The sequence below is a fragment of the Hoplias malabaricus genome, chromosome 16, assembly GCF_029633855.1.
Source record: "Hoplias malabaricus isolate fHopMal1 chromosome 16, fHopMal1.hap1, whole genome shotgun sequence".
Taxonomy (NCBI): Eukaryota; Metazoa; Chordata; class Actinopteri; order Characiformes; family Erythrinidae; genus Hoplias; species Hoplias malabaricus.
In genome coordinates, this window is record NC_089815.1 from 8,726,966 (window position 1) to 8,753,483 (window position 26,518).

The following is a 26,518-nucleotide window of genomic DNA, read 5'->3' on the forward strand; positions in this document are numbered from 1 at the left end:
TACTGCCTATAGAAACTACATGGTGCGGAGGAGACGGTTATTGTGAGAGACTGGCAGTAGGACTCCGCTGAGTGCCGCTGACCCAAAGCCTGCCCTGAGCTTTTCATCCATCCAGCTTTTGGAGCCATCTCTGTCATAAGTGATCAAAAAGATCCCAATTAAGCTTTTAAAAGTGCACACACACTGATCAAGACAGACGTCAGGGTGTACACGCAAAGATACCCATCCATATCAACACGAACACACAGTTCAGTGCATGAAACACACATGAACACAATCTCTCAGAAGTTCCTCCTGTTTCAGAGCTTCGAGCACTCCATCATGCATGAAGAACAAGGAAGCCATCATCCTCCTGCTGCCCAGGCCTCAGCCTTTGAATTAGAGCATGGCTTTTAACGAACGATGCATTTGATCCTCCACACGAGTCAAAACGAATCAAAGAGCGGCGCCGTTAACAGCAAACTTCACTTGCAGTTATATGTGCTTCCAAGCCTTAATCAGCTTCAATTAGCTGAAAACAGCCACTTCTAATTAGGCACAGCTCCACGTTTCCTGCTTAATATGTTTTAATTAATCTCATCCATTGACCCCCCCTCCCCAAGAGGAGTTCCAGCAAGACTGCTCCTGTAGGGGAATACCCCACGAACATGGGGGTGGGTGGGGGAAGTCTTGTCATAATCTCCTCCATCTTAATAGATTCATTTCAATTAGGTTTAATTAGCAAAATCAAGCTTAAGTCGTGTTAAGATAACATCAGCGCATACGGCACAGTAAGTATTCACTTCAAACCGCTCCACTATCCATATCCATACTTAACATTTTTAAGTCAGCCAAGTTGTAAGGGCGCACCGCTGTGGGAATAGTGGTCCTACCCTGGGATCCGGTATTTTTAAACACAAATCTACAGATATTTATACACTATATATACAGATGTTTTTATACACCCATTATAATAAGTAGTTTCAGCTTCTTTATGACACACCCATTGTGGACAGACACTCAAGCTTGTGTAACCTCTATAGGAAAGCGGGAATTGAGAGGACATTCTGCCTTAAGTCATTGGGTTCATTGTCGAGTGTGGGCTGGAGGTAGATTTGAACTTAGAAAAAATGAATATTATAAGCAAAGGATCCTTTATAAAGGTCCAGCATCTTTTCTTTCTTTTTTTTTATGATAAAACTGTGTTGCCTGACTATGTTAGAGGTCACTTTGGTTCTCCAGTTCTGAGAGATGTTGTTGGGACAGTGTGGACGCCAATGTCTGATGTATTCCAAATGATTCCATGTAACTCGTGCAGGTTTGTGTGTGTGTAATGACTGTGTACGTACACTGTTCTTCAGCAAGAGTCAGTCTGTGTGTCTGATCAGTGAAATGACCGTACACTTTTCTGGCCGAGTCTGTGCAGGTGTGTGTGTGTGTGTGTGTTTGGGTATGGACGGAGGTGGGTAACACAGTGAAAATGTAATATCACCATGTGCCATATCTGTTACAGTTTTCCTGAGATTTGGAACACTGGAAAAGTTGATAACAGCCAGTAATGTGATATTTAAAGAACATTTTACTTTTTCTTTCTTTTTTAGTGCCATAACTGACAGTTGTCATATGATCTAATTGAATAGTGTCTTTTTTTTCCGTATTTCCCCATACACAAACACACACACCCACCCACGGTCACGGAGACAGCGGTTTCACGGCTTAAACACACAGACTGACACTTAATAAACTGGAATTCATACCAAATTCATCACCGTGAATGTAATGTTCCACTCATGAACATGATCCTAATTCATTACAATAAAAGATTCAGAAGCCACAGTGCATTTATGCTCATACTTTTTAATGTATCACAATGAGCAAGAAACATACTTGATGAAATATTTTCAAAGGAGTATATTCAATTACCATCTACAATCAACTTAACTAGGACAACAAGGTTTTTTGTGACAAAAGTTTTTCTTTAAAAGTCTGAAGTTCCATGTGGTTTATGTATGTTAGTCTCCATGTAATTTGGTACAGTTTGGAAATCTTCATCATATAATTACAGTAACAAAAAAGCTAACAAGACTACAGTATAGAAAAGACATCAAGAACAACATTTTTGGTTTAACTTGCTCTTTTTTGTACATTGCAAGGCTGTTTTTTCTACCCTCGGGTGGGCTACCTGGAGCCACTGAGCCGTGCTTGTGAGGCTCGGAGGAGGAATAACTCGAGAAAGAAAGAAAAAAAAAAAGAAACACAAAAAAAAAAAAAAAAAAAAAAAAGCATTAAAAAAACTTGTGGCACCAGGAGTCACGAAAGGAACAGGGAGCTCCATTAGCAGTTTGTCTTTGAAATTGGAGCGTGTGTGTGTGTGTGTGTGTGTGTGTTTGTTTGGTTGCTTGTTAAGTTTGGTTGTTAATTTTGGTTGCGTTGCTTTTTTTTGTCTCTTCCTCAGAAATGACAGCTGAGAAAGCCCCCCACCCCCCACCCCTCCGACAGCTAGTCCTTTTTTTTTTAGTTTTTGTTTTTTTAGCGATGGATGGACGAGGTGGGCCAGCTCCAGGTCAGCTGCAGGCCACCGCCGGTCACTCACTCCATCGGTGAGACGAGCAAGAAGAAATGAAACAGGTAGCAACACCATGAACTGGGAGAAAAAAGAGGCATGTGGTACTGTCCGTCCCGTTCAGAAGTGTGGAAAATGTCCATCAAAGTAGATGCAGAACTAGAGCGAGAGACAGAGAGACAGAGGGAGAGAGATAGAGAGAGAAGTGGTGGCTGCTCCAGCCACTGAAGTTCAGAGAAACCCAGATTTATTCCTCTCCGTGTTGCGTATGTCCACTGGTTGCAGAGTCTATTCCCATAGGCAAATTGTCAGTAATTAAATAAAGACGTGGAATCAGAGGCGCCTTGTCCCTGCCTTTGGCTCCCATTGCCCTGTTTTGGTGCCAACAGCCTTCTCAGACATTTCACTGACATCTCCCACGCTTCCCAGAGTTCAGTTCTCTTTGTTTTTCCTTCTTTGTCATTTAGAAAAAAAAATCAAAAAATCAAAAAAGTGATGTCTTCTTTAAATATATCTATATCTGTATACATGTTTTTTTCACAGTGGGCAAAAGGATGACCTCTACAGCAAAACCTGCCTTCTTTCTCTCTTTGCAAAAAAAAAAAAATGTCCAAAAAAAAAAAAAAAAAAATCAAGTATCCCAATGAGAGTCGATGTGTCTCATTCGTGAGTGTGTCGTTTTGTGCCACAATAAATATACACTCGTCAGGGGCACCAACTCAAATCTTTTTTTTTCTACTCCTTTTAAACTGCATTAAGCTTTGGCCACATTCATATATTTTATGAAAGTAACAATAATCCTATAAAAAAAAGAAATGAAAACTGCTCAGTGCTTCAGCATCGTTTTTCTCCACGTAACTGAATTATTGTAACGCCCCCCCCCCCCAAATCTTCCTGGTACTGAAGATCCAGCTTTGCAGTTATGAAGGGTTTTGGTGTGAAATCAAAGTGGAAAATGACAGAAAACATCAGAAAGTACAAAAATAACTGATGTGGGCTCTTCAGAAACACACACACAGTCAGTCCATGCTGGCAGAGTGGATTGTGAGGACCCCCAACAGAGCCCCGGGAAAATAACCGAACAGATTGGAAGCAAGAGATCAGTGTCGAAAAAAAAAAAGAACAGAAAAAAAGACAAAAACAGGAACATCCTTATACCATAAAGTGGCCAGGTCATAGAATTAGAAACAAACAAACAAAGAAAACAGAATCTGCGATTCCAATTTAAAGCTGGTGTTAAAAAAACATTAATTTACGTATATAAGGAAAATTTAATATACAGAAAATAAAATAACATACAAATAGTTATAGGAAAATAATAAATGTCTGAAATTATCCGAAATGAAAGTCAAAGCAAAAGCATCCAAAAAAATAAACTATACATCAGAATTCTTAAAAAATTATTATGAACACAATGTTTTTCTTTTTTGTCGAACATGATTGGAGAGGAGTGGCAAGCTTGCAGACCAAATATCAATCTAATTTCGACAGCATGCGCAAGTATCAACACCAAATCACATTGCTCTGCAAGACGTAACACTTTTTTTCTTAAAAAACCCACACGTCCCGGATTGGGCCAATGCATCAACGTCACTGTGTAGGCCAAATACACTTGCTATACATATCTGGGCGAAATAATAATAATAAACAAAAGCAGTTATTCACAACTTTAAATACTCCTTAGTTTTGGTGAGGATTAAAAAATAAACGAAAAAACAAAAAACAAAAGAAACCCTTATTGTGAAAAGCCGGGGAGTTAGAGGACATTTGGGCTGAAACATTCCCATTGCGATTGTTGAGTTGGGCTGAGAGACCACTTTGGACACAAAGTCAGAAACCACCGAAAATAAGGGACACCTTCAGGAAAGGAAAAAAAAAAAGAACAAATAACAGTTTTTCCAGTCTTATTATAATGCTTTGGAATGAAGATGTCCCTTGAAAACCTGTAACAGACACAATCGTGCATGAAAATGGCTTTACACCCTGCAGAAACCTGGGGCAAATCCCTATGTGATTTTCCAGGAGGGGGGCCGCCGCTCCAGACATTTTTCTTTTTTTTTTTGTTTGTTTTTGTTTTTGTTGTTTTTTTGTGTTTATTTTGTCTGTTTTATTTTATTTCATTTTCGCAAAACAGCCTTTATTTCCTTCTGAGACTCATTAGAGGTGGAGAGGCATGATGACACTAGACCGGTGAGACGTGTAAGTACCAGATGTGTTACAATATGTACATTTTTGGTAACCACTATTACATGATGAACTATTTCAAGTGAGGAGAAAAATAATATTATCAATAATATATAATAATAATAATCATAAAAAAGCCTTAAACTGGCTGCAGGGACGTTTAACTCCCCACACCATCAGAATGAGGGGAATCGAATGGTGATGTTCAGTACACAACACCAAACAGTCAAATTAAAAATGAGAGAAACGAGAAGAGAACTCAAATTCAGTGAAAGAAAACAAAACAGAAGCTGTTCCTGTTGTTTAAGAATCAAACTGTGGTTATTTGGAATGCACTGTTCTTTACAAACGTCATAGATCATTGGCTTTTGACATTGGTCTGCTCAAAAAAAACAAACAGAAAAAGCTAAAATGTCCTTTGGAACATATATTCACAGTCTTCAGAGTTCCGTTTTTGCAACAACAAGAAAAAAAAATGTCGCAGAGGCAGGGAAATGGTTTATTGGTTGTTTTTTGTTTTTTTTTTCATTAAAGCTTAGCCAAAAAGCAAAATGAGCATGCATCTAGGTATTCTTCTTTTCAAAAATCTACATTAGCAGCAGAACGTATGTCCTCAAAGACCAGACCTTATACATTTTCTTTAAAAAACAAAACAAAACCCAAAAGAAAATGGATCTCATGTGACAGAAGAGTTAAACAAAGAGATTCTCAACTTCTATCTTACAAACTGCAATGGCTCTGTAATGGTGCTACTCCACAATGCAAGGACAAGGGTCCTTTTTTGGTTTTTGGTATTCTTGGTATTCTACGTAAAAAAGCCACCAGTCCGCTTGCAAAGAAGCAAAGACGGCAACTCTGATGCGTACTCCTTTTATTTTAAAACTTTGTTTTCTTTCCTTAAAAACAGCAACAAATTCTCAAGTATAAAGAAGCCTCTTTTCTCATCTTTATGCACCAATGGTGAAAGTGTTTAGTCTTTGGATTTTCTTTTTGTTTTAAAGCGTGAATTATTATTATTCTTTTCATTTTCATTTATGACAACAACAAAAGTGGAAATACAAAAATAAAGCCCATAACAGACTGCAGCCACACTGCATGAGATACAAAGATCTGCTTCGTAGTGCTAGAGGAGAGCTATCTCCAAATCTACAAATGCAGAGGGAGAGGAAAACTCAAAAACACAAAAACCAACACAAGGGAGAAGGGGGTAACCCAGAAAGACAGGGAGAAAGTAAGTCAGACAATTGTAAGTGCACAAGAAAAGTAACACAAATAGAATCGAATAATCATTTTTGAAACAACACCCCAGATCTCTTTTCTCTTTTTGGTAAGTGCTGCACCAACCGTCAAAGGAGAGAAAACCCTAGTTAAAGAAAACGAGGGCTTCTGCCAAGTCTGTCAGTGGCAGTCGGGTGAACGAAATCCAAGAAGCTGTGGATTTGACAGAAATAAGGTATAGATCAGTTCCTGCTCCTTAACCTAGTCTATTGGAATGACCAAGACAACATCAAATGAAGCGCCTTAAGGTTGGACAATACAAAAGCTAAATGTACACAAAGATTTTTCAGTCTACCATACTGTTTAAATTCATTTCCAATGCAACAATCTACTTAACACCAAAAATGTTTATATCTATCATAAATACAGAAAGTTCTTTCTTTAAAAAAACATAATAAAACAAAAACAAAGGAAAACAAATCTTTTTTATCCCTCACCAACAAGTCTGCAATGCTCTTCGTGTCTGGGTACTGTGGGATTAGTTAATCTCCCGTTTAAAAGAATATAAAAAGGTTTACAACCAGCAGTTCGTCTACCCATTTGAATGCCCAGAAAGCTATGTCTTTAAGTTAGTATCACTTCCAAATACTTTCTGTCAGTAAAAGTAATACAAAACAGAACAAAATGAATAAAATTATGATTTTTTTGTAACATAAAAAAGGTTGTGAGCTGTTGACCTGAGAATAAAATAGACATTACATTATTCTTTTTTTTCTTTAGCAAGCCATTGGTATTTGAATGCTTAGATAGCAAGAAAACTGTAAGACTATTCTCCCATACAGTACATACTGGCTTTATGTAACTGTGCTATTAGGTGAAAATACTTTATGCAAACGAGGGGCAGCTCCTTATCTTGTTCTTTGAATAGACAAGTTCTGGGGGCCATTTGGAGTTTGAGGCAGTCCATTGCAACACAGCATTCCCCTAGCAATTTCCATGTTAACCTCAGTGTTCTTTATTAATTCATATATATATATATATAAATATGTATATATATATAGAGAGAGCTATTATATATTTGAGTTGAAATAAACTAAAACCAGCATGTTGATATGGGAAAACAATCCACTAACATTTAAATTTTTGGTTACAAGCTTTGGAATTGCAGTTAGTCTTTACACATCTTTTTCTGAAATTGGTTTGTATACTTTTAAACATATTTTAAACATTGCTGCTTTTTTTACTTCTGTGTTTTATTCTTTTTTTTTTGTCTTTTGTGTGTTTTAAATATTGTCCATCACCAAAAGCTCTTTTACAATCTGATGGAGTCTGTTCCTACACTAGCCATATTACTACTACAACTATCACTGTCTTTGAGACAGCTGGGCTGTTGCGGCTCCTCTGCCAACCTGCCCAGCCTGTCTGCTGACTTCTGACTGCTATCAGAGTCAGATTCGTCGGAAAAGACGTCTGTTGGTATCGAGGTCTGAACCCCTGAGGTGCTCAATGAACTTGAGGTAACCGTTGAAGGTGAGGATACTGGAGGAAAAGAAGACGATGCAGAAGGAGTGGCATTGGGCTTCCCAGCTAAAGCTCTAGAGAAAGGGGCCTGGGGCCAGGGTTTGCTGGCAGCTGTGGCGTTCAGGGGGGCAGCCGTGGAGGAGGAGCACGAAGATGCAGACACAGATGAGGACGGCGTGGTGTTTGACGTTGTTGGCGGGGGAGATGGGCTGTTGTTTGGGTGAGTGACAGACTGCGAGGTAGATGCGGTGTTAGGATCGGGGAAGCAGGCTGAAGAGTGAGGTAATAAACTAGTAGCGTGCTCTTTGGCATTTCTGGCTGATCGCGTGATTGTTCTGTGTTTGTGCAAGGCTGAATCCAGGTGTTGACTGAGTGCTTTGTCCCCGTCCAGGGTAGTGTTACAGGCCAGGCAGTCATAGAGGCCACCCTCAGCTGCACTGCCACTGCTGGGGACCCGAAGCAACATCTCTTGCAGGTTTGCCACAGACTGACCGAAAAAGCAGATTGACTTGAGGTGGCCGATCGCCGCTTCCTCCTTGCTGAAAACAGCTTGACATTTGCGGCACGCCAACCGATACTGAACTTTAGGGACTATGTATTGGTCAAGAAGGGGGTCTGCACCTTTACCGTCCACTTCATGCTGCTCAGGGGGTAGGTTATTGTGAGAGGAAGAGGTATCAACTGGGGGAGTGCCTTTCTGCTCCTCTGTTTTTACTGGATCTTTGGCAGAATCTTTACGGTCCACCGAGGGCTGAGAAGGGGCTGGGGTTTGGCTCGTCTTGGGCTGCTGGATTTGCTGAAGCTGCCGCTGCTGCTGCTGAAGTGCCTCCTGCAGGCTCTGCTGATATTGCTGGTAATGCTGGAGCAGGGATCCTGGTGACAGCCCCATTAGGGCCTGTGATAAAGCTGGGTTGTATGGGAAAAGACTTTCCATCCCATACATAGGCTGAAGGTAGCCACCTTGAAGAGCGCCTGGAATCTGGGGGGCATAATATGGAGAGAAACCTGGCATAAAATAGGGCAGGAACTGGCTGGTAAGCAGAGCTGTTGGATCTGAAGCTAAAGCAGCTTGAAGAGCTTGGAGCTGGGCAGGGTCAACCACATACTCCATACCAGGTGTTGGCATCGAGGTGGCTGGGACTGCTGTGTCTGGTTTTTCTTTCTTGGCGCTGGCAGCAGAAGTGGAGGGAGCAGGAGTTCCTCCAGTCGATGAAGGCGTAGAGGGCTTCTCAGCCTTCTCCTTGGGCTTCTCTTTCTCCCTGGCCCTTTCACTTTCACGCTCTTTGGGAGGATCGGCCCGTGGGCCTGACTGGGATGTAAGGGAATTTGATGTGGATGTGGTTGTAGTACTTGAGTGGGCGACAGAAGTGCTGGCCTGAGCTGGGCTGGGGGAAGCCAAAGAAGAAGAGGAGGGGATCTTGTTGGGTAAACCAGATGTGGGGAGACTAGGTGAAGGTACACTGGCACCAGGCATGTTCAGGATGTTTGGTGGTTTTGGAGGGGTTAAAGCTAAAAGAAGACAACACAGAATGTAAGTGAATTGCAATAGAGTTATTAGTAGAAACCATTATCATGTACCTCAAATATCACATTGTTTTAGTGTGAATTTGATTAATGACATGTAATGACAGTATGACAAAAATATTCTTTAATGAATTGCTTTGCACAACAAAAAACTAGATGAGAACCGAATAAACATAATCATTTGAAAACTACAACTGTAACAAAATGTTTTGCAGTTTTTGTTGTGAAAGACTGATAAATGACCAGTTATTTCTAGTTTGAAAACAGAAAATTACAAGGAAATAAATCCAGGAAAAACCTCTGGTTTATGAAATCTAATCATAAAAAATACCTGTAAAATAGCACAATATTAATATTAAATTAAAATTAAAAAAGAATTAGGTTATATATTTCTTATTTAGTGTACTAGATTAAAATATTTTTCAGTTTCTATTGACTAAAATTAGATTAAATTAAAATGAAATCAGACTAAAAATCAGTCAGAAATCTAAGACTAAACTATATCTAAGACTAAAATATGCTGCCAAAATTTACACTTACATATTTTTATTATTTACTGAAAATGCCTAGGGATACAGCATGATACTCAAAGATCTTATTGGATACTTTAATGTTTAGTAAAGGAACCTATTTCACACATGCTCTACTTGAAGATGTGTTGACAATACCTGAATTTGTGTTAAAGCCTGGAAGAGAAGGGCTTCCAACACCAGGCAAAAGGACAGGGGGTATCCCTTGCAGATTTGGATATGCTGACTGCAGATTCAGGGCTTGCAAGGCAGGGTTGTCAAACATCCCTTGTTGCTGCATGGCTTGTTGTTGTGCCAGTCCAAGGACCTCATTGGCTTTCTTGATGCGATCCATCTCTTGCTGGGCCATGAGCTGACGAACAGTGGCTGGGTCAAAGTACTCTTTTTCTTTGTCGAGCTGGCTCCCAATTGTATCCTTTACTTTGGAGATATGCTGCTGGGAGAAGATGTGGTCCCGCACTGAGAGTCGTGCACTATACTTAACACCACACAAAGTGCACTCTGTCTTAGGTCCCTCATAAGAGGTCTGGTTGATGCCAAAGTGTTTAGCCATACTGAGTTTAGCCTTCTTTTCCTTAGCACGTGCATTCTGGAACCAGACTTGTACAACTCTCTTTGGAAGTCCGATGTCATTGCCGAGTACCTCACACTCCAACATAGTAGGAGTCCTGTAATCACTAAAGCAGGACTTGAGCACTTTCAGCTGAAGGTTAGTCATCTGAGTTCGGAAGCGTTTTTGACCTGGCCTATCTCCACTGTCAATGCTCCTACTACCAGATGCTCCAGGGCTTGGTGAGCAAGGGTCAGCCAAACTAGATGTTTCACTGTAGTCCACCAGATTTTCATTCTCAAAATCTTTCGCGTAATAACTTGTTGCAGGGCTCACAAGTCCAGAACTCATCTGGTCATCGTTCTCAAGAGATGTGACAGCTCCTCCAGACTTGGATAAATAATCTCCGCTGTTGTGGCCATGTTTTGCATCAGCGCTGTCGTTGTCAACATTAGCCTCATCACCTGTAGTGGTATCGGTGATCGCAGTGTTCACAGATGAACAATCATCATTATCAAGCTTGCTCTGATCAAAGCTCATGTTTACTGAGGACATGGTTGGGCTTTCAAACTCCTCCATTCCCTCAACCTTAATAGAGGTTGGACTTAAAAGTGCCCTTGGAGACAAGTCCAAGGTTTTACTAACAGGTGATAAGGATGAGCAATGGGCATCGCTGTTAGAAGTGGGCATATGAGCATAGTTAACGATATCCTGAGGATCAATCTTCAACTGCATGCCTTCCTGTTCAGAAACCAGACCAGCAAGTGTTAAGTTGTAACCAGCACGCTTTGCCTCGTGCCAGTGGCGTGACCGGATGTGAGCTTCCAGAGCAGTTTTAGCCTTAAAGAGGGCCCGACAAAAGGGGCAACGACGATGGGCTTGAGCTGGCCCGACGGCTCGAAACTGCCCTTTCCTTTCTCTGGCTCTGGTGTTTTGAAACCATACTTGCACTACACGTTTTTTGAGCCCTACCTCGTGAGCAATGTGGTCAAGCATTTTTCGGGTGGGGTTCGAGTCTAGTAAATATTTTTGGTACAGAATTTCAAGCTGCTCAGGTGTAATAGTGGTTCGAAGACGTTTGTCTCTTTGTGGCTCTTCCCCACTATTGGTGCTATCATTTTCACCTGGACTGGTTCCTGCTTTCTCCTCCAGCTTTCTCTTTAGAGAGTTCATGGTGGACGTAGGTGTTGACGGAGAAGTGGCAGAGCTGCTGGGGATTTGTGGTAAAGCGCTAGCAAGGAGTTGGCTGGCAAGCAGAGGATTGCTAGGGTCAAATAACATAAAAGGCATGTCCATTGGTCGATCCAAGAACTGAGGGTGAATAAATTGGTTTTGAACACTCAGGAAATGAAGCTGCTGGTGTTCTTGCCAGTGTTCAAATGAGGGAAAGGCAAGCTTGCACTGCTCACACTGGTAAGGAATCATTTGCTGGGCCAGCTGCTGCTGTGATGCAGTAGCTAAATGTGAATTGAGAGCCATGAGGGAACTCTGGGAAGCAGTCTGGCTGGTGTGAGGGGCTGAGGCTGAAGCACCACTGTGCTGTTGCTGCTGGGAGAGGGAAGGTGAAGAAAGCTTTGTGTTCTTTGGGGTTATATGAACCTTTTCCTCTCGTGGTGGTCTCTGCTGTGGAGTATCTTGGGGATGACTGCTTTCCTGTTTCACCGATGACTGATCTCTTTGAGTCAGAGCTGTTTCAGCAGAATTTTTGGATTTCTCATCAAAAGTGTTTGATGCACTAGCAGGGGCAGCTTCAACCTTCTCAGATGATGTAATGTGAGAGAAAGATGAAGATGAAGGTGGAAGAGGGCAGAGACTTGAAGATGACGGCATCGGCGTGTGACCCGATGACCCAGAAAGTGTGTAGTATTCATGTGAGAGATCGAGAGAGTCCTCATTTTGACTATCACATTGCCCTTCCTCATCTTCGTCTTTGTAACAAAGCTTCTTTTGGTGTTTAATCAGGTCGAAGATGCGCTGGAAGACCAGGCTGCATTTCTTGCACTGATAGTTCAAGTTGGTGGTACGGATGTATCGGTCATTGGATAGCTCACGTCGCTCACCGTCTTTTGCACCTTCTCCCTGGTTCTCATAATTTTTACGGGCTTTCTGTCTAGCATTCTGGAACCACACAACAATGACTCGAGTTGGTAGGCTCAGAAGATTAGACAGCTGCTCAAATTCATCATCTTTTGGGTAGGCATTGGCATCAAAGAAATCTTGCAGTACTCTAAGCTGGTAGTCTGTGAACCGTGTTCTTGAGGACCTTTTACTGCCACATGATTCATGTCTTTGGGGTTCAGGGGAAGGTGGCTTAGAGTCAATCTTGACATCCTCCAGAGTCGTAATGGGTGGATTATTGAAATTATAGGGTGAGTCTTTGTTGCGTTGTCGCTCTTTAAAAAGAGTATTCCGAAACCAGTGCTTGATGACCTTCTGTGGGAGCCCTGACTTGTCTGCCATTTCCTTTATTTGTTCCTCATTTGGTGAATTGTTAATGTCAAAATACTGTCGCAGAACCCTTAGTTGGTCATCTGTAATACGGGTGCGAGGCCTCTTATTCTGTTGCTGCAGCATTGCAGGTGTGAGCTGCTGCTGATACAGTTGTGCTAGATCAGTGGCCAGACCAGATTCGACAGATGGCAACTGGGCAGGAATTTGAGACGGTAGTGACTGAAGTGACATAGGCTGCATCATGAGTGGAGAGAAGAGAGGAAGATCCATAGGCATTGGAATCTGAGCAAGTGGACCTGGTGTCTGTGGTGCTGGGGCAGTTGGTGGAGTGAGGGCCGGTGCAGAGACAGGTATATTTGGTGTTGGTGCCCTCTGTGGAGGGGGCGGTGGTGGTGGGGGTGGGGGAGGAGGGGGTGGCGGGGGAGGAGCAGTCTCAGGAGTCTGTGGCCTAAGAGGGTAAAGCTTGTCGTACTGTTCTCTGTACTCCTTGGCGAATCTCTCAAGTGATCTAAAGGGGAAAAATGCCTGATGGATGTGTTCCTGGTGACTCTTCAGAATTAAAATATTGGAGAAGAGTTTACCACAGGCCTCACATTCTAGTTTCTCCAGTCCTTCAACAGGGTCTACAACTCTAGTGATGCCACCAGGCCCAGTGGATGCAGAAATAGATCCTGTGTGCTTTCTCTGAGCTTTCTGTTTGTTCTCATTGTACTGAATCACCAGTTCAAATCCAAAATTTTCCAGTAGCACTTTGGTGGCATTACCACGAGCATCTGACGCAATTCGCGGTGGAGGGAAACCTGGGTCTTGATTCACATTAGCGACAGCCTGTGGTACATCTTTTTTGTCTTTGGATTTTAAATTGTCTGACATATCCTTTGGACCGTGATCCTCGGTTTTATCATTCATTTCTTTATCCTTTGGCAGCTCTCTTTCCTTCTCACTATGAGGAGCAAGCTTTGGTTTTTTGTCTACTGAGTGTGAGAGAGATGCACTCTGCTGAAGTAAAGCCATTTGGCTGGAGGCCTGGGAGTGCGAATGAGCTTGATGCTGTTGCTGAAGATGGTGGTGCATCAGTTGCTGTTGTAGGCAGCTCTGCTGTGCCTGCTGGGCCTGGTTCTTCTGTTCTTCTAATAGAGATGCAGCTGAGCTACTTAGGTTCAGAGAAGAACTGTTCAGGCTCATGTCTGGATTCAACTGGAATTCGGCTCCTGGGATATAAAAAGGAAACAACAGCTGCTGTTGCTGAAGTGGCAGAAGAGCATCCGTTGTCATCGGGAAGTGCTGTAGTAGGGGGTTAAAGAGCTGGGATTGAAGCAGGGCAGCTTGCTGCTGGAGCTCTTGTTGGAGCTGGGCTTGGGCTTGTGCTTGAGCCTGAGCCAACTGCTGCTGCTGTTGTTGGAGCTGCTGCTGGTGGCCTCTTGAGGACAGTATGTCTGAAAATTTCTTTTTCTTTACTTCTTGGGTTTCAGATGGGGAGGAATGACATGCTGAGTTCGACATGCTATCAAGGCTGTGGGACTGACTCAGGTGGTTTCCTCCTAGAATGCTGTGTGCTGGCTGAACACTTGCTGGAGAGCAGCTGTTGTTGCTGGAGCTGGTAGTTGAGTTAGTTGTTGGAATAGGGCTGGGGGTGGAAGTGCTGTTAGAGGTGCCTCCACTTAAACTGCCACTACTGGCAGAACTGGAGCTGCCACCAGCTGCTTCAAGTTTAGCAGCCCTGGCTTTGGTCTGGTGGAGGACAGAGCGCATGTGAATCTCTAGTGTAGAGCTCTGGCTGTACGCCACGTTGCAAGTGCTGCACTTGAAGGGCTTATTATCTGGGCTGCTGGTTGGCTCTGGCTGACCTGTTGTGGATTCCTGCAAGGCCCGTTTGACTTTGTGCAAATGTGACACAGAATTGTAATGCACAAGAAGAATATTCTTTTGGGTAAAAGACTCCTTGCACACAGTGCACTTGAAAGGACGAGAAGGATCTAAGAACTTTTCCATGGTGAAATTTGGGCCTTTTCTGAACGGCAGTGCTCGCTTGGGCTCCGAACCAGAATCCTCTTGCAAGGATCCTGAGTCACTGCCTGTCGGGCTCTGTTTCTCCTCAGGATCGCTCTCTTCTCCTTCTTTCTCATCCTCAATCAGACCTCCTTGGTCTTCTCCAAGTGCAGGGTCTCCCATAACCATCAGGTCTCCATTCATTAGCAAGCCTCCATAGAGTTGCTGAATGTCAGCTTCACTCAGTTCAAGATGACTAGTCTCCAGGTGCTTCTTCAAAGCCTGGAGGGTCCTGAAACTCCGCTGGCAGAGACAACACATGGTGGCCGCTCTGATAACGTGATACTGAGAATGCAGTTGTAGCTTCTCTATCGTCTTGAAAGCCAGGCTACACTGGTTGCAGCGATACTTGTAGACATGGCGATCGGAGACTGGCAGTTGTGGCCTTTTGTTGTGGACCTCGTTGAAGTGCATCTGGAGCGCATTGGAGGATTTAAATACTTGGTTACAGCCTTTCTTCCAGCAGAGGAATCCAGTAGTGTCTTCTCTTGCAGGCTGTTGATCTTCAAGAGGTGACTTGCGAGCTTCAATTATATCTGTGGCCATGGAAATTCCTTTCTCAGGCTCAACATCTGGAGTCTCTGCAACTAGAAATGATAAAACATGTTAGTATTCTGAAACTAGGTTGTTGTATGGAATTGCATATGATGTTATTTTATTTGGAATTTTTTCATTTCAATAATTGCACGATCAATGAAAATGTATTGCTGTTTATTCTGTTTATTATTTATATATATAAACATTCTAACCTGTTTGTTTCTTTGAGTCATCAGAGGTTGAGTTGGACAAGGAAGTACTGTGTGCCTCTTTCTCAGGTCCAGGGACTGGTATGAACATGCTTGCTGGCAGCACCTCTGACGTTGCCACCTGGAAAATAAAACACAAGGTGTGCCACAAGTTAATTAAAGGCCTTTAATAACAGCTTCCTTTTGAGATGCAAGAATGTGCTCTTATTATTGCTAAATAGATCAACAAAATGGAATATTTTGAGAAAAAAATAAATATTATATTAAATACTATATGCACAGTTGGTAGATACATAAATGAAGGTTTGGTCAGTTAAGGGTTTTAAAATATATTCTCCCACTCAAACACAAATTCACTCTCACATACGAACTAATCACACAATTTCTCTTTCCACTTTATTTGCCATTCCAGGAATTTGCACTTTGATCACTGATGATGTTTTGTCACAAGCTGGGAAAGTTCTACTGCAGCCAATTAGTGTGATGGGGCTGAGAAGCCTACCTTGGCCAGCTGAAAATCTTATTAAGGGCCTAATTAAATAATTCCTCTTCCTCATAAAAAGTGTATCCCATTCCACAGTAAGCTTGAAGTACAGAAGTACCGTTATTGGCAATGGGATTCTGAGTAATTTGACTACTGTCAATTTAAGGCTGTATGACCATATTCTGCTTAATTCGCAGTGCTCATTAAAGCCTTTTCAAGCCAGAATATTATCATTTCAAAAATCGAGTGCAAACCATTTAGAAATAATATGGATAAAAACAGATGTAAAGGCACTAAATGCAGTTTACGTTGTGTACACCAGCTAAATCCTTTCTTTTTTTTTTCCAACTGATTTAATTCGAACATTTGAAGGTGCAATGAATATTGATTAAAATGTGCACAGTTGCAACCAGGTTTGCATCGCTCTCCAAAGGTTGAAGTCAATCATGTGTGAATGACAGCAGCTTTGCCTGCCTTTTCCAGCAGCTTTCTCAGTACTTGAATCTCGATAGCCTCTCTCTTTCCCCCATTGCTCTAGCTCACACAGGAAAAAAAAAAAAAAAAAGATAACAATTCATCAAATGCACTCATTAACCGGCTCCTATTTAACAATAATCAGTGATTGAGATTGGAAGAGGTCGGGAGATGAGGCACTGTCTGCTTCACCTTCCTTCAATTAACTCCCCAAACAGAACAATCAGCCCCACTACCCATGCAGCATTTCAATTCTTCCATCCTTCCGACCTCCCTCCTCCTCCTCCTCTTTCTCAGTCTTCCATGTCTAATTCCTACTCTCACTCTATGTTTATGTCCCTGCGTCTAAATCCCCCCCTCCATCTCACCATGATCTCCATCTTACAGCACTTAATGTGTGTAGAGACTCTGCATGCTTGATTAAATTAAAAAGAGATGTCATTCACAAGAGTACTTTAAATCACTCAAAGTGGATACTGTATTCTGTACATCGTATTCAATGTAACTTGTTTTTTCCCCCATTAAATAGGCAGATGTTTCTGTCAAAGACAAGGATTCATTAGTGAAACATACTAATTACAGTAATTCTATTAAATCACACAGGGAAGACCGCTTTATTCCAGTGTTTCTCTTAAATGTAATTACACTCCAAGTCTGCCAGAGGTAGTAAAATGTACAAATACAATGCATTAAAGGGACGCTCCTAAACAACGACTGCCACATAAAAGCATGCTCGTCAGCCTGAACCAGAGCGCATGAAGGACATCGACCTCCAGCGAGAGCTAGTTAGTCAGGCTTGAGGTTAAGTGGAGCTGTTAAGATAGCCTTGTCCGTCACTATCTGATTAGCGCATTCGGATTCGAAAAAAAATAAAACAAGTCATTTGATTTCATACTTTTATTTCTCCCACTGTCTCCTCCACACACTGAAAGCAGTAAATTAATGTGACCAGTATGGAGAGTTGCAAAAGCAAAAACACGCCAGTGATTTACATTACAAAGTGGACTGTTTCTAGACAAGTGCTTCATTAGGAGACGAGAGCCAAGCACAGAGAGTATCCCAAGGTCACTTTTAATTTGGACCGCCTAATTGGCAAACATAGTTCCAAATGGCTATCATCTAGCCAGACTGAGAATTAATGAAGCACAATTATTTTCATTACCCCTATCTAAGACAGACAGAAAATGAGACATAGAGTGAGAGAGGGAGGGAGGGAGGGATGGATAGAGAAAGAGAGGGGGGGAGTGAGGAAGAGGAGGCGAATAAAATAAATATATAAATAAAAATAAATAAATAACAACAAGAGAAAAGAGCTTGTGCACCACCTTTATGCATCCTCTGCAGGAAATAAAAGTCACCCATTTCAGAATTCATTAAGAGCGCCTGCCTGACGTGTGTAAATGGATAGAGTATCTCTTTCTACTTGTAAAAAGGTGCTGGTTTTAATGTGCATTGTATTAGCTGTGTTCCTACCATGTGCCACTCTTGTAGAGGGCCCAGTGCATTATCATCTCTATAAAAGAAAAAAATATTGCTACCTGCTCCTAATAATGCATTCGCCAATTGCGTCCTGGCTTGGGAGCGGAGAGGCGGCTTAACAGCGTTTCACCGAGGGAATGGCCAGAGAGCAGCTCGGCTCCGAGCGCAAACATAAACATAATTATTTCACCAGCACAAATTTGGAAAAAGGCAATAATGCAGTTCCTCTGTAGTGTTGATGGGGGATGCAATAGAAGAAGGTGAGTTGCCTCGAAGGAATTAAGAGAAGGCGGCTGATGGAGGTCCTGGTGCTCCGGGATTACAGAGCTGGTGGCAAATAAGCTAAAATGGATGATGTAAGTGTTACTGCTTCATATGAAAGAGTGGCCAGGATAGGAACAACCCTGATGGCCACATGGTTCTTTTTGAAATCTTCCTTAAAAAAAAAACAACATAAAAACCTCTTTGGCCCAACCTAGTGCATATATCACAGTATATTCCTGAGGCAGGATGTGCATCATGTAGCAAAGGCGTACACAAATTGAGCATACAATTACAGCAACTGTGTACACCATATGATCTCTGATACAGCCAGCTTTGACGTTCACACTCCAGCAGCAGGGGATGCAGGTAGGGGGTTCAATATCATAAGAATGCATGCTGCATTCATTAGCTGGCTGTAGCATTGCTGCTTTCAATATTCACCTGAGAACAAAGCCGGCAAGTCAGTGAGTGCATCTAGATAATAATATTTGCATTGTCTGGACTTGCATTTTATTAGAGGGTGGGAAAAAGAGAGAGAAAATCCTATTCATTACATTTCAATTCATCTCTGTCCCAATTACTTGAATATATTAATGACTGGAGTGTATGTTTTTTCTCTTCCTTTTTTTTGATTGCACTAGAGTGATCACTGAAACAGGAGGATTGTCTAGGCAGCCTAGGGAGAAATAGAATTGGGGTGGGTGGTAGTGTGGGGGGGGGCGGGGGGGGGGACTAATTATCAAACTAGCAACAGAATTATCAGACAGGAGCAACAGTGTGTCTATATCTTGCCTTCTCCTGCTTTCTTTCACCCACAGACCTACACTCACTCTCTCGCTCCCTGTCTGAATTGACCGTGATAACATAATGAAACAGAAGAAGAAAAAAAAAAAAGGCTCATCCACAATAGGCATGTCAGTACAGCTGCTGGAGCAGAGCATCACTCGGCTGTCCTGAACCTCTTCGCCCTATTATATCTGACTCGCAGTGAGTCAAACAGGACGCCCGGGGGCCATTTCACGATTAACAGTTTCCGTTTGTGTTTTGATTAAGCCTCAAATGTCATCAATTAGAGGGAGGAAGACAGCCCAGACCTCCTCTCCGTTAAGGCGCGGCAAGCAAGAGGCAGTGAGTCACCCTGCCTCCTACAGCCGGGTCAGCCCCTCATGCCATCGCCACAGGGGGCGGCCAGGCCACAGTGGGCCTTTGTGTACAAGCACACAGCTTTCTTACAAACAGGTGAACAAAAGAACAGACCAAGGAGGCCTTGTGCTCTTCTTTATCTATTGATGCTTTGCCCACCCAGGAGTCTGTAGGGACTGTAGGGTTTTTAATTAAAAACTATTCCTGCTGTTAATGGGAGGAGAGTTCGAATGGATGCTATTAGAAATGCCATGACATTTTGCCCCGCCACTATGAAGCTAGTGTACCTTATGAATGAGCATGTCTGTATGTATTTTGAGGTTATATTTGGAGCAGGAGGTCAAAAAGGATATAAGACTATTGTCTCCTGTATTGGAAAAACCTGGCTTGAATACTTTGGTCACTTCAGAGAAAGATAAGCGCAGTGTTGCTTCAGTGAGGGGCATAGTGATAATTATATTGCTGGAGCACAACAACAGACCAAGGTTAAAATAACATCAGATCATAGTGCTTTGAGCTGAAAAGGCAAATAAGAATCAGCCAGGGTCACATAAATATATATATATTTCTGATTTTAGTTCTGATTTTATGATGTGAATATTATTAAATCAGCTAAGTATTCGGTACTACACTTACTTGGTTGTTTGTTGCTACTTGGCTGGGTATTTCAACCCTATTCCTAATGATAATCTGTACATAGGGTATGATCGGATCTGATTTCAAACATTATTTTTATATATAATGCATACACATCAAATATATACCATAGTTTCTTTCTGGAATCACATGCTCCACTACAATAACCCATTGAACACACACACACACTCACAAACAGGGTGCCAAGTAAACTCTCCCAGCAGGGAGGTGGGCACTCACGGTTGCTATCAGCTTGTCGACGCAGTCCGGGGCCACGCTGTGCAGGTGTGTGAGGTGGAACTGCAGGTGGATCTTGTTGTTGAGCATGTCCTGGCACAGTGGGCACCGCAGCATGGGCTGCACAGAGTGCTGCGTCATCACGTGCATCCTCAGCCGGTTCAGATCTGTGTTCGTGAACTTACAGTAGGGACACTGGTACATCTGCCAGAGAGAGAGAGAGAGTGTGAGGCCAGATGGAGAGAGCAGAAGAGTGAAACGAGAGAAAAAGAGAGAGAAAGAGAGTGAGAGTGAGAGAGAGAGAGAGAGAGAGAGAGAGAGAGAGAGAGAGAGAGAGAGAGAGAGAGAGAGAATTATTAGCCTCTCAAACTGAGCAGCTAAACTAGAGTAAAACTTGCCCCTCCTGTGCAGGGAGCAGAGGGCTAGCCAGAGAGGCCTGGCACACACTTCAAAGGCCTCTCATCTGTCAAATATCATATTGATTTTCCACCTTTTGCACAATTAGCAATGCAAGAGCAGGGGGGGAGCAAGAGGGAGAAATATAATCTTCAGAAAAAAAGCATGCATAATGCAAAAAGGCCAGTTTTATTCTGAAATGGCAAAAAAAAAATAAAATAAAAAATCCCAAGAGCTACATTTTCCCATATTTCCTTAATTAACAGGGAAGAATAATGAGCTGTTGTGTGCCTTGAGATGTCACATGACAAATGAGTTAAAAAAAGCTTGGGAACTAGTCCAAACTGTGCATTTCATCCTTTATTACTATATAAATATATTAGCGGGCAAGTTTCTCACCTGCTCTCCAGTGCTCTTCTCAGCCGTCCTGGGACGCTTGGAAGAGAGGGGGCTCTCAGAAGCCCCGGACCTTGAGGGAGGCCGCTTTGAGGGGACCGGCGACTCCGTCTGATCCCTCTCCGACTGGCTGGCAGTTGCCGCTGTACATACACATACACAAAAACACAGAAAAGAAAAGAGAAACCACACGTGAGTCAAGGCAAGCCAGGAGGCAGTTGGCAGTCAATATCAGGCTTTTTTTCGAGCATGATGGAACCATGTTTATTAGTAGCTGAGTAGGCCAGAGATGGATAATGCAACAATCAGCTCCCCCCTTCGAGCCAGTGCCGTTTCCACTGCTCCGCCCGTGCCACCGAACAGAGATGCGAGGCGGGCGGTCTGACGGCCCGTCTCCTCCGATCTTGGATCGTTAGGACATCAGACAGAGGCGCAGACGTCTAATCAAAACATTAGTTTGCCACGGCGAGCAGCTTTGGCTTCTATGCTCTCTCTGACACGGGTGTTTGAAGTGCAGCTTCAAGTGATGGATTCGCCCCACTCGAGAAAACATTCGCACGCAAACCTCGTCAGGTTTTAAGGTAAGAAAGATGCATCAATCTTAGTTCTTTTATCAATTCACATATTAAGACCCCCTAACACTTTTGATTTGGTTATTTCCACTTCCTGGCAAAAATAAGACGCGTTCTCCTTAATCTAAATTTCACAAATTCCCTTTTGCAACTTTACAGAAGTAACTTTCAAAGAGAACGACACATTAAGAAGGAGAAAATGAGCGGAGAAATAAATATATGGGACTTAAAAGGCGATTTTAATCTAATACATATTTTATAAAATTCAGAGAATGTTTCCTCATCATTTCAAAAAAGCTCCAATGTCTTGAAGCAGCCCTGGCTCCGTAAATGGGAAACAAACAGTGTCTCGGTCCAAACTGGCTCAGGTGTGTTCTCTGTCTCAGCCACGGCCAAGAAACGGCTTCTGGGGGTGTTCGGCAGAATGTTGAAAAGCTGGAAGTAAACGCATACTGAATGTGTTCCAAACTTAAACAGCTTCATCTAAAAGAGAGTTTCTGAACGAACACAAATTCTGATTGGTTCTAGATTTAGTTGGAAGTGGATTGACTGCATGATAAGCATTCCAATGTTAAAAACATCCTTCACAGAACAACTGGAACGGTTCAATACGTTCTTTAAAGGACCGAACCTGTCCAAAAACCCATCTTGGACCTTCATTTACAGAGCATGAGTGTTACCAGTGCGTTTCCATTGGCTCGGTGCAGGCAGAAAGGTCAGGCCTGCAATCTAAGCAAGATAGAGAGCAGAGAAAAGCTACTATGCTAAAAGGCCAGATATAACCCATTACCGTCAGCACGAGGAAGCCTGGCCATGGCAGCACGAGCCTACGGCATGCATTGTTGAACAAAGAACGGGGGAGAGTAGAAAGGGCGGTAATTGGCAGGTGCTTGCTCATCTTAAAGAGAAATCCCTCATTGTGCTAGCCACGGACTGTCACCGAAGTCTCTAATGTGCTCTCCTAGCTTGGCAGAACATTACAAGCGGCTAATCCTTTTAATGCAACCTGCGCAGCCATTAACAATGCACTGCACCCCTTGTCCCTCCTCTCCATCTCCACAGAGCAAGGCCAAATAACAAGAGCCTCGTAGCTCAGCTAACCAGTGAGCTATACCCAAGTACAGAGCGAGAGAGAACGAGAGAGAGAGAGAACGTGAGTGAGTGAGCTAGGTATTACACAGCAAAGAGGCATGAGAGAGCTGATTAAAAATACTCGGTTAAGCTAAGGGCTCGTAAAGGAGCTAAATCCACACAGAGCCAGAGAGGAACCGCATGGAGTAGCCTCCAATGGAAAGAATCCACTGTGAAACTTAAGACGGCTTCTCTCTCTCTCCCTGGCCCTTAACGAGGTCATAAAGAGTTAAATTTGGCCTGATTTGTCCAGTCCTGGAAGGGCAAATTGAGAGCAGGGGAAGAAGAGTGTGTCTGTGTGTGTGTGTGTGGTTGGAAGGGGGGGGGGGGTGGTCAGGTTAAGCAGGGCTGACCACGCTCCTTCTGCAGACATTAAAGTGTCAGGTCCAATCAGGGCAGGGGCAGCTGAGCGCCGGACACAGTGGGGGCCCTCTGCTTTGGGCAGAGCGGCCTGCTGCAGCTCCCACAGTGTGGCCACACCAGCCAGCGTGGCCTTATTAGCGTCCAGTCACTGCCAATCCCATTAGACACGTCCACCAATACACAAAGGAAATGTTAAACAAAGGAACCTCCCATTCGCCGCCATTAACCTCCACGCTCTCTCGCCGCACTGTCCTTGTCCACTTCCCCATCCACTTCAGCTTGTGCGGCCTCTCTGTCTCTCTCTCTCTGCCACCCCCCCCCCCCCACACACACACCTCTCTCCTAAACCGATAAACTGCACCGTCTGCTTCTTTCTACGCCCCTCCTCTGCCTCTCATCCCTCTGTTAGAGAGGCCATGTTCACAGGAGATCCTCTTTCAGGTGATCGCCGCTGGGTAAAATCCAACCCTTTACCCCTCTTGGTCCCTCTCCGGATGGGCGGAAATCCTCACGCATGCAGCGACGCTCATAAAACAGCACGTAATGGACCTGCACCAGTTCATCCCTCGAAAAAGTCATGGTAAGCAAGTCTATGTCAAGGACATGTACACCAGTTCTTCCTCAATCATTAAAGTAACAGCAGGTACGATGAAGCACCTATTAAAGCTCCATCACAGAAGAGAATATGCTGCAGGAAGTTACATGTAAAGATTATAAGGCATCAGAGGCAACAAAAGAGACTTGCTGACCCTGGTTCCCACATCAACCAACACAACATGCAGAAATTTAGAATATTTTGTGGTATTCCCCTTTAAGAGAATGAAGGAAACAAAAATAGTTTCTTTGATTATTTATGTATCAATTTTGCCAATAGAAACTTTGCTTCTGTAGGTCAGAGGGACTTTTAGTGAAGCTGCCTGACCTGCCTGAAGACACGTTGTGGACTGGGGAGCTTTGGAAGCTGCCCCTTCTTGTAAAGCCCTCTTAGGACTCTACAAATCTGATAAATCTCACACTCCAAAATAAAAAATATATATAAAATAAACTACAGCCACCCAAGCCACTGTACTGTGACTAAAGTGTAGCTAGCGTGTCCTGTTCTTCAGTTGTCCAGAGAAGAGAAATGATAAAAAAAATACTATTATATGTAGTCCACTGGAACAAAAGGTCCACGGATAAACAGAGAAAGAAGTGATTGTTGGATGATGCGGTGTGCAGCACGGCCGAACTGGCACAACAACATGGTCGAGCAGGTCAGATCCATTAACTAAGACCATGACCAGGAGATAAGCTTTTAACAGAAGGACTTCTATCACTCCCTCCCATAGGAGTGAGGGTGCGAATGTGTGCTGGGTTCAGGGACATGGCTAAACAGAAGCAGTGGAAGACTCAAAGAGTGCACACAAAACTATGCCTTAATACACAGAGTAAAGGTGTGGATTTATTCATTCTTTTATTCTAGGCTTCTTTAAAAATACAAAAATATTGTGTGCAGTGGTTGACAGTAAATAAATACATGTAGTCATTTCTACACTTATGCACTGTTCTATTATGAAGTCTTATTTCACATAAAAATAATCTACTTTGCTCACACCTGCTTTATGTAATATACCACAGGTCTTCAAATCCTGACCTTGGATCCAGGTTCCAGGCCGGGATTTTAAGGTGGCCGTCTCGTATGACACTATAGCAGCAACTGATGATGTAACAGACTGGTATTGACCGGCCATTGTGAAATCCCGGCCTGGAACATGGATCAAATCCGAATTTTAAGACTTTGGCGACAGAGTATAATAGAATATGATGCACTTTCTCATACACAGTAAATTTAACCAATCACAGCACAACTTTCACTAAAACTCCCATAAATACCACATGTCCAATCATATTCCATAGCGACTGTAAGTGTGCATGGGATTCAAGCTTTCAGTTATTATTTATATCAGATTCGCCATTTCTCAGAAGCATAAAAGCAGGTACTTTTGTAGTGTAACTGAGGTAAACACATAAAAATAGTGCTTATCAAGGGTCTCTCTGCTTTCACTTGAGTACTATGTTTGTGTACTTTGTCCCACCACTGTGTAGGAGTGATATGACGGTTCTACGCCTTTTTTAATTTCTTCGGAACAATGAATCCCTCAAGGAACATTTATTTTTAAGCATTTAAAAGACTCTTAAAAATATCCAAACAGAAACAATAAGACTTTTTTTTTCTCTGTTCAACAACAGACTTTCAGTTCAAGTTCAAGTACATGTTTGAAGTTGTGGCTAAGTGCATCACATGACAAGCTCCTCAGAGCTTCACCTATGCATTCCGGCCTTGTCCTACAGAGCCCTTCCAAAATCCTTCACGGTTCAATGACGCTCTCCTCAGATCCTCGCTCCACCACTAAACACCAGCCTGTCCTCACACCTCCACTTACTCAGAGAACAACAACAAGGCCCGGACTTTCCTCTGACAGCGCAAAAGCAGAGCCAAAAAAAAAAGGAGAGAGAGAGAGAGAGAGAGCGAGGGAGAGTGAGAGAGAGAGAAGAAAGAAAGTCTTAAGAGTCAATTAGGTGATTATTAATTCATGGGCCTTTTCCGTAAACGGGAGGCCTTTGTGCTGGCGAGTCCCGTAAGTGAATTGGACTTTGGCACCTTCTCTCACCTCCTGAAGCTGGGCTGTATTTCTCAGCCAAGGCAAAGAAGGATGGTGTGGTGGGGTGTCGATTGTGTCAGCACAGGGTCTTGATTCTCGGTAGCAATTAAGAAAAGTGTGTTGTGCTTTGAGGGAGAGCACAGCAGGGTGAAGCGAGGAATTGTGGCATATAAGAGTGACCGACACAGCGTTAACACAACACAGTCTGTGCTACTGGAGATCATCCAGGAATGCACAGCTGCCCAAGTGTCACTAACCCACACGTCCTTGGGAAACCGTATTTTGAGAACTGGGGCTAAGTGGGTGCTGCAATAAACATAGAGTAGGTGAAGGAAGAAGAGGGTAGGACATATTCTCGTTTCTCTGTTTTCCTACTTTCAGGGACAAGGAGGCCAGGGAATAAAGAAATTAGGAGTGTATTTACCAGGATTAGCAATATTGGGAAATGTAGTCATGATGTGTATAGGACTACAAATGTAAAAGGTATAAAACACAGACCTTTTAGCACAGAAACACACTGCCACTTCAATTTACTTTATATTTGGGTTTTTATTATTGTTATTATTACACTGAAATGTGAGCAGATATCTTATCAGAAGTCATATCACAGTCTGTAGATATACCTCTGTATATGCCTCTCTTACTTAAACAGCATTGATTATATGTCATGATGCACAGGCCTGTTAGCTTCCTGCCAAGACATTTTACTACAAGACGTCTTTTAACATGACAATAAACTTGAACTGAACAAAACTGTGCTCTCTTTGCTTCTCATGGACATTTCCAGGTTCAAAACTTAAGAAGAAAGGTGGGCAGCTGCTATTAAACACAAGGTCCGGGCTGGATACAGGGGCCTACACTGCTGCTGCTGTTAGTCCAAGCAGGATTCAGAGAATAGAACCCAAACCCCCTGGAACTCTTCCTCTGTTTCTGCCCTCCACTACTCACTGGGGGCAAAACGGCTCCCCCTCTCCGTCCCCGCTGTT

General features: G+C 43.0%; 1 protein-coding gene across 2 annotated transcripts in view; it reads right to left on the reverse strand.

The window, feature by feature from the left end:
• Positions 1-1,842: 1,842 nt before the first annotated feature.
• The window catches only part of zfhx3b (zinc finger homeobox 3b), a 185,327-nt gene continuing 160,651 nt past the window's right edge, over positions 1,843-26,518 (reverse strand). For both annotated transcript variants that reach the window (XM_066647152.1, XM_066647151.1), the window contains exons 6-10: positions 20,828-20,967; positions 20,036-20,236; positions 15,319-15,436; positions 9,658-15,156; positions 1,843-8,974 (exon numbers count right to left, since the gene is read on the reverse strand). In XM_066647152.1, the coding sequence (XP_066503249.1) occupies positions 7,257-8,974; positions 9,658-15,156; positions 15,319-15,436; positions 20,036-20,236; positions 20,828-20,967 (7,676 nt within the window). In that variant the 3' untranslated portion in view covers positions 1,843-7,256. The remainder of the gene's footprint in view (positions 8,975-9,657; positions 15,157-15,318; positions 15,437-20,035; positions 20,237-20,827; positions 20,968-26,518) is intronic.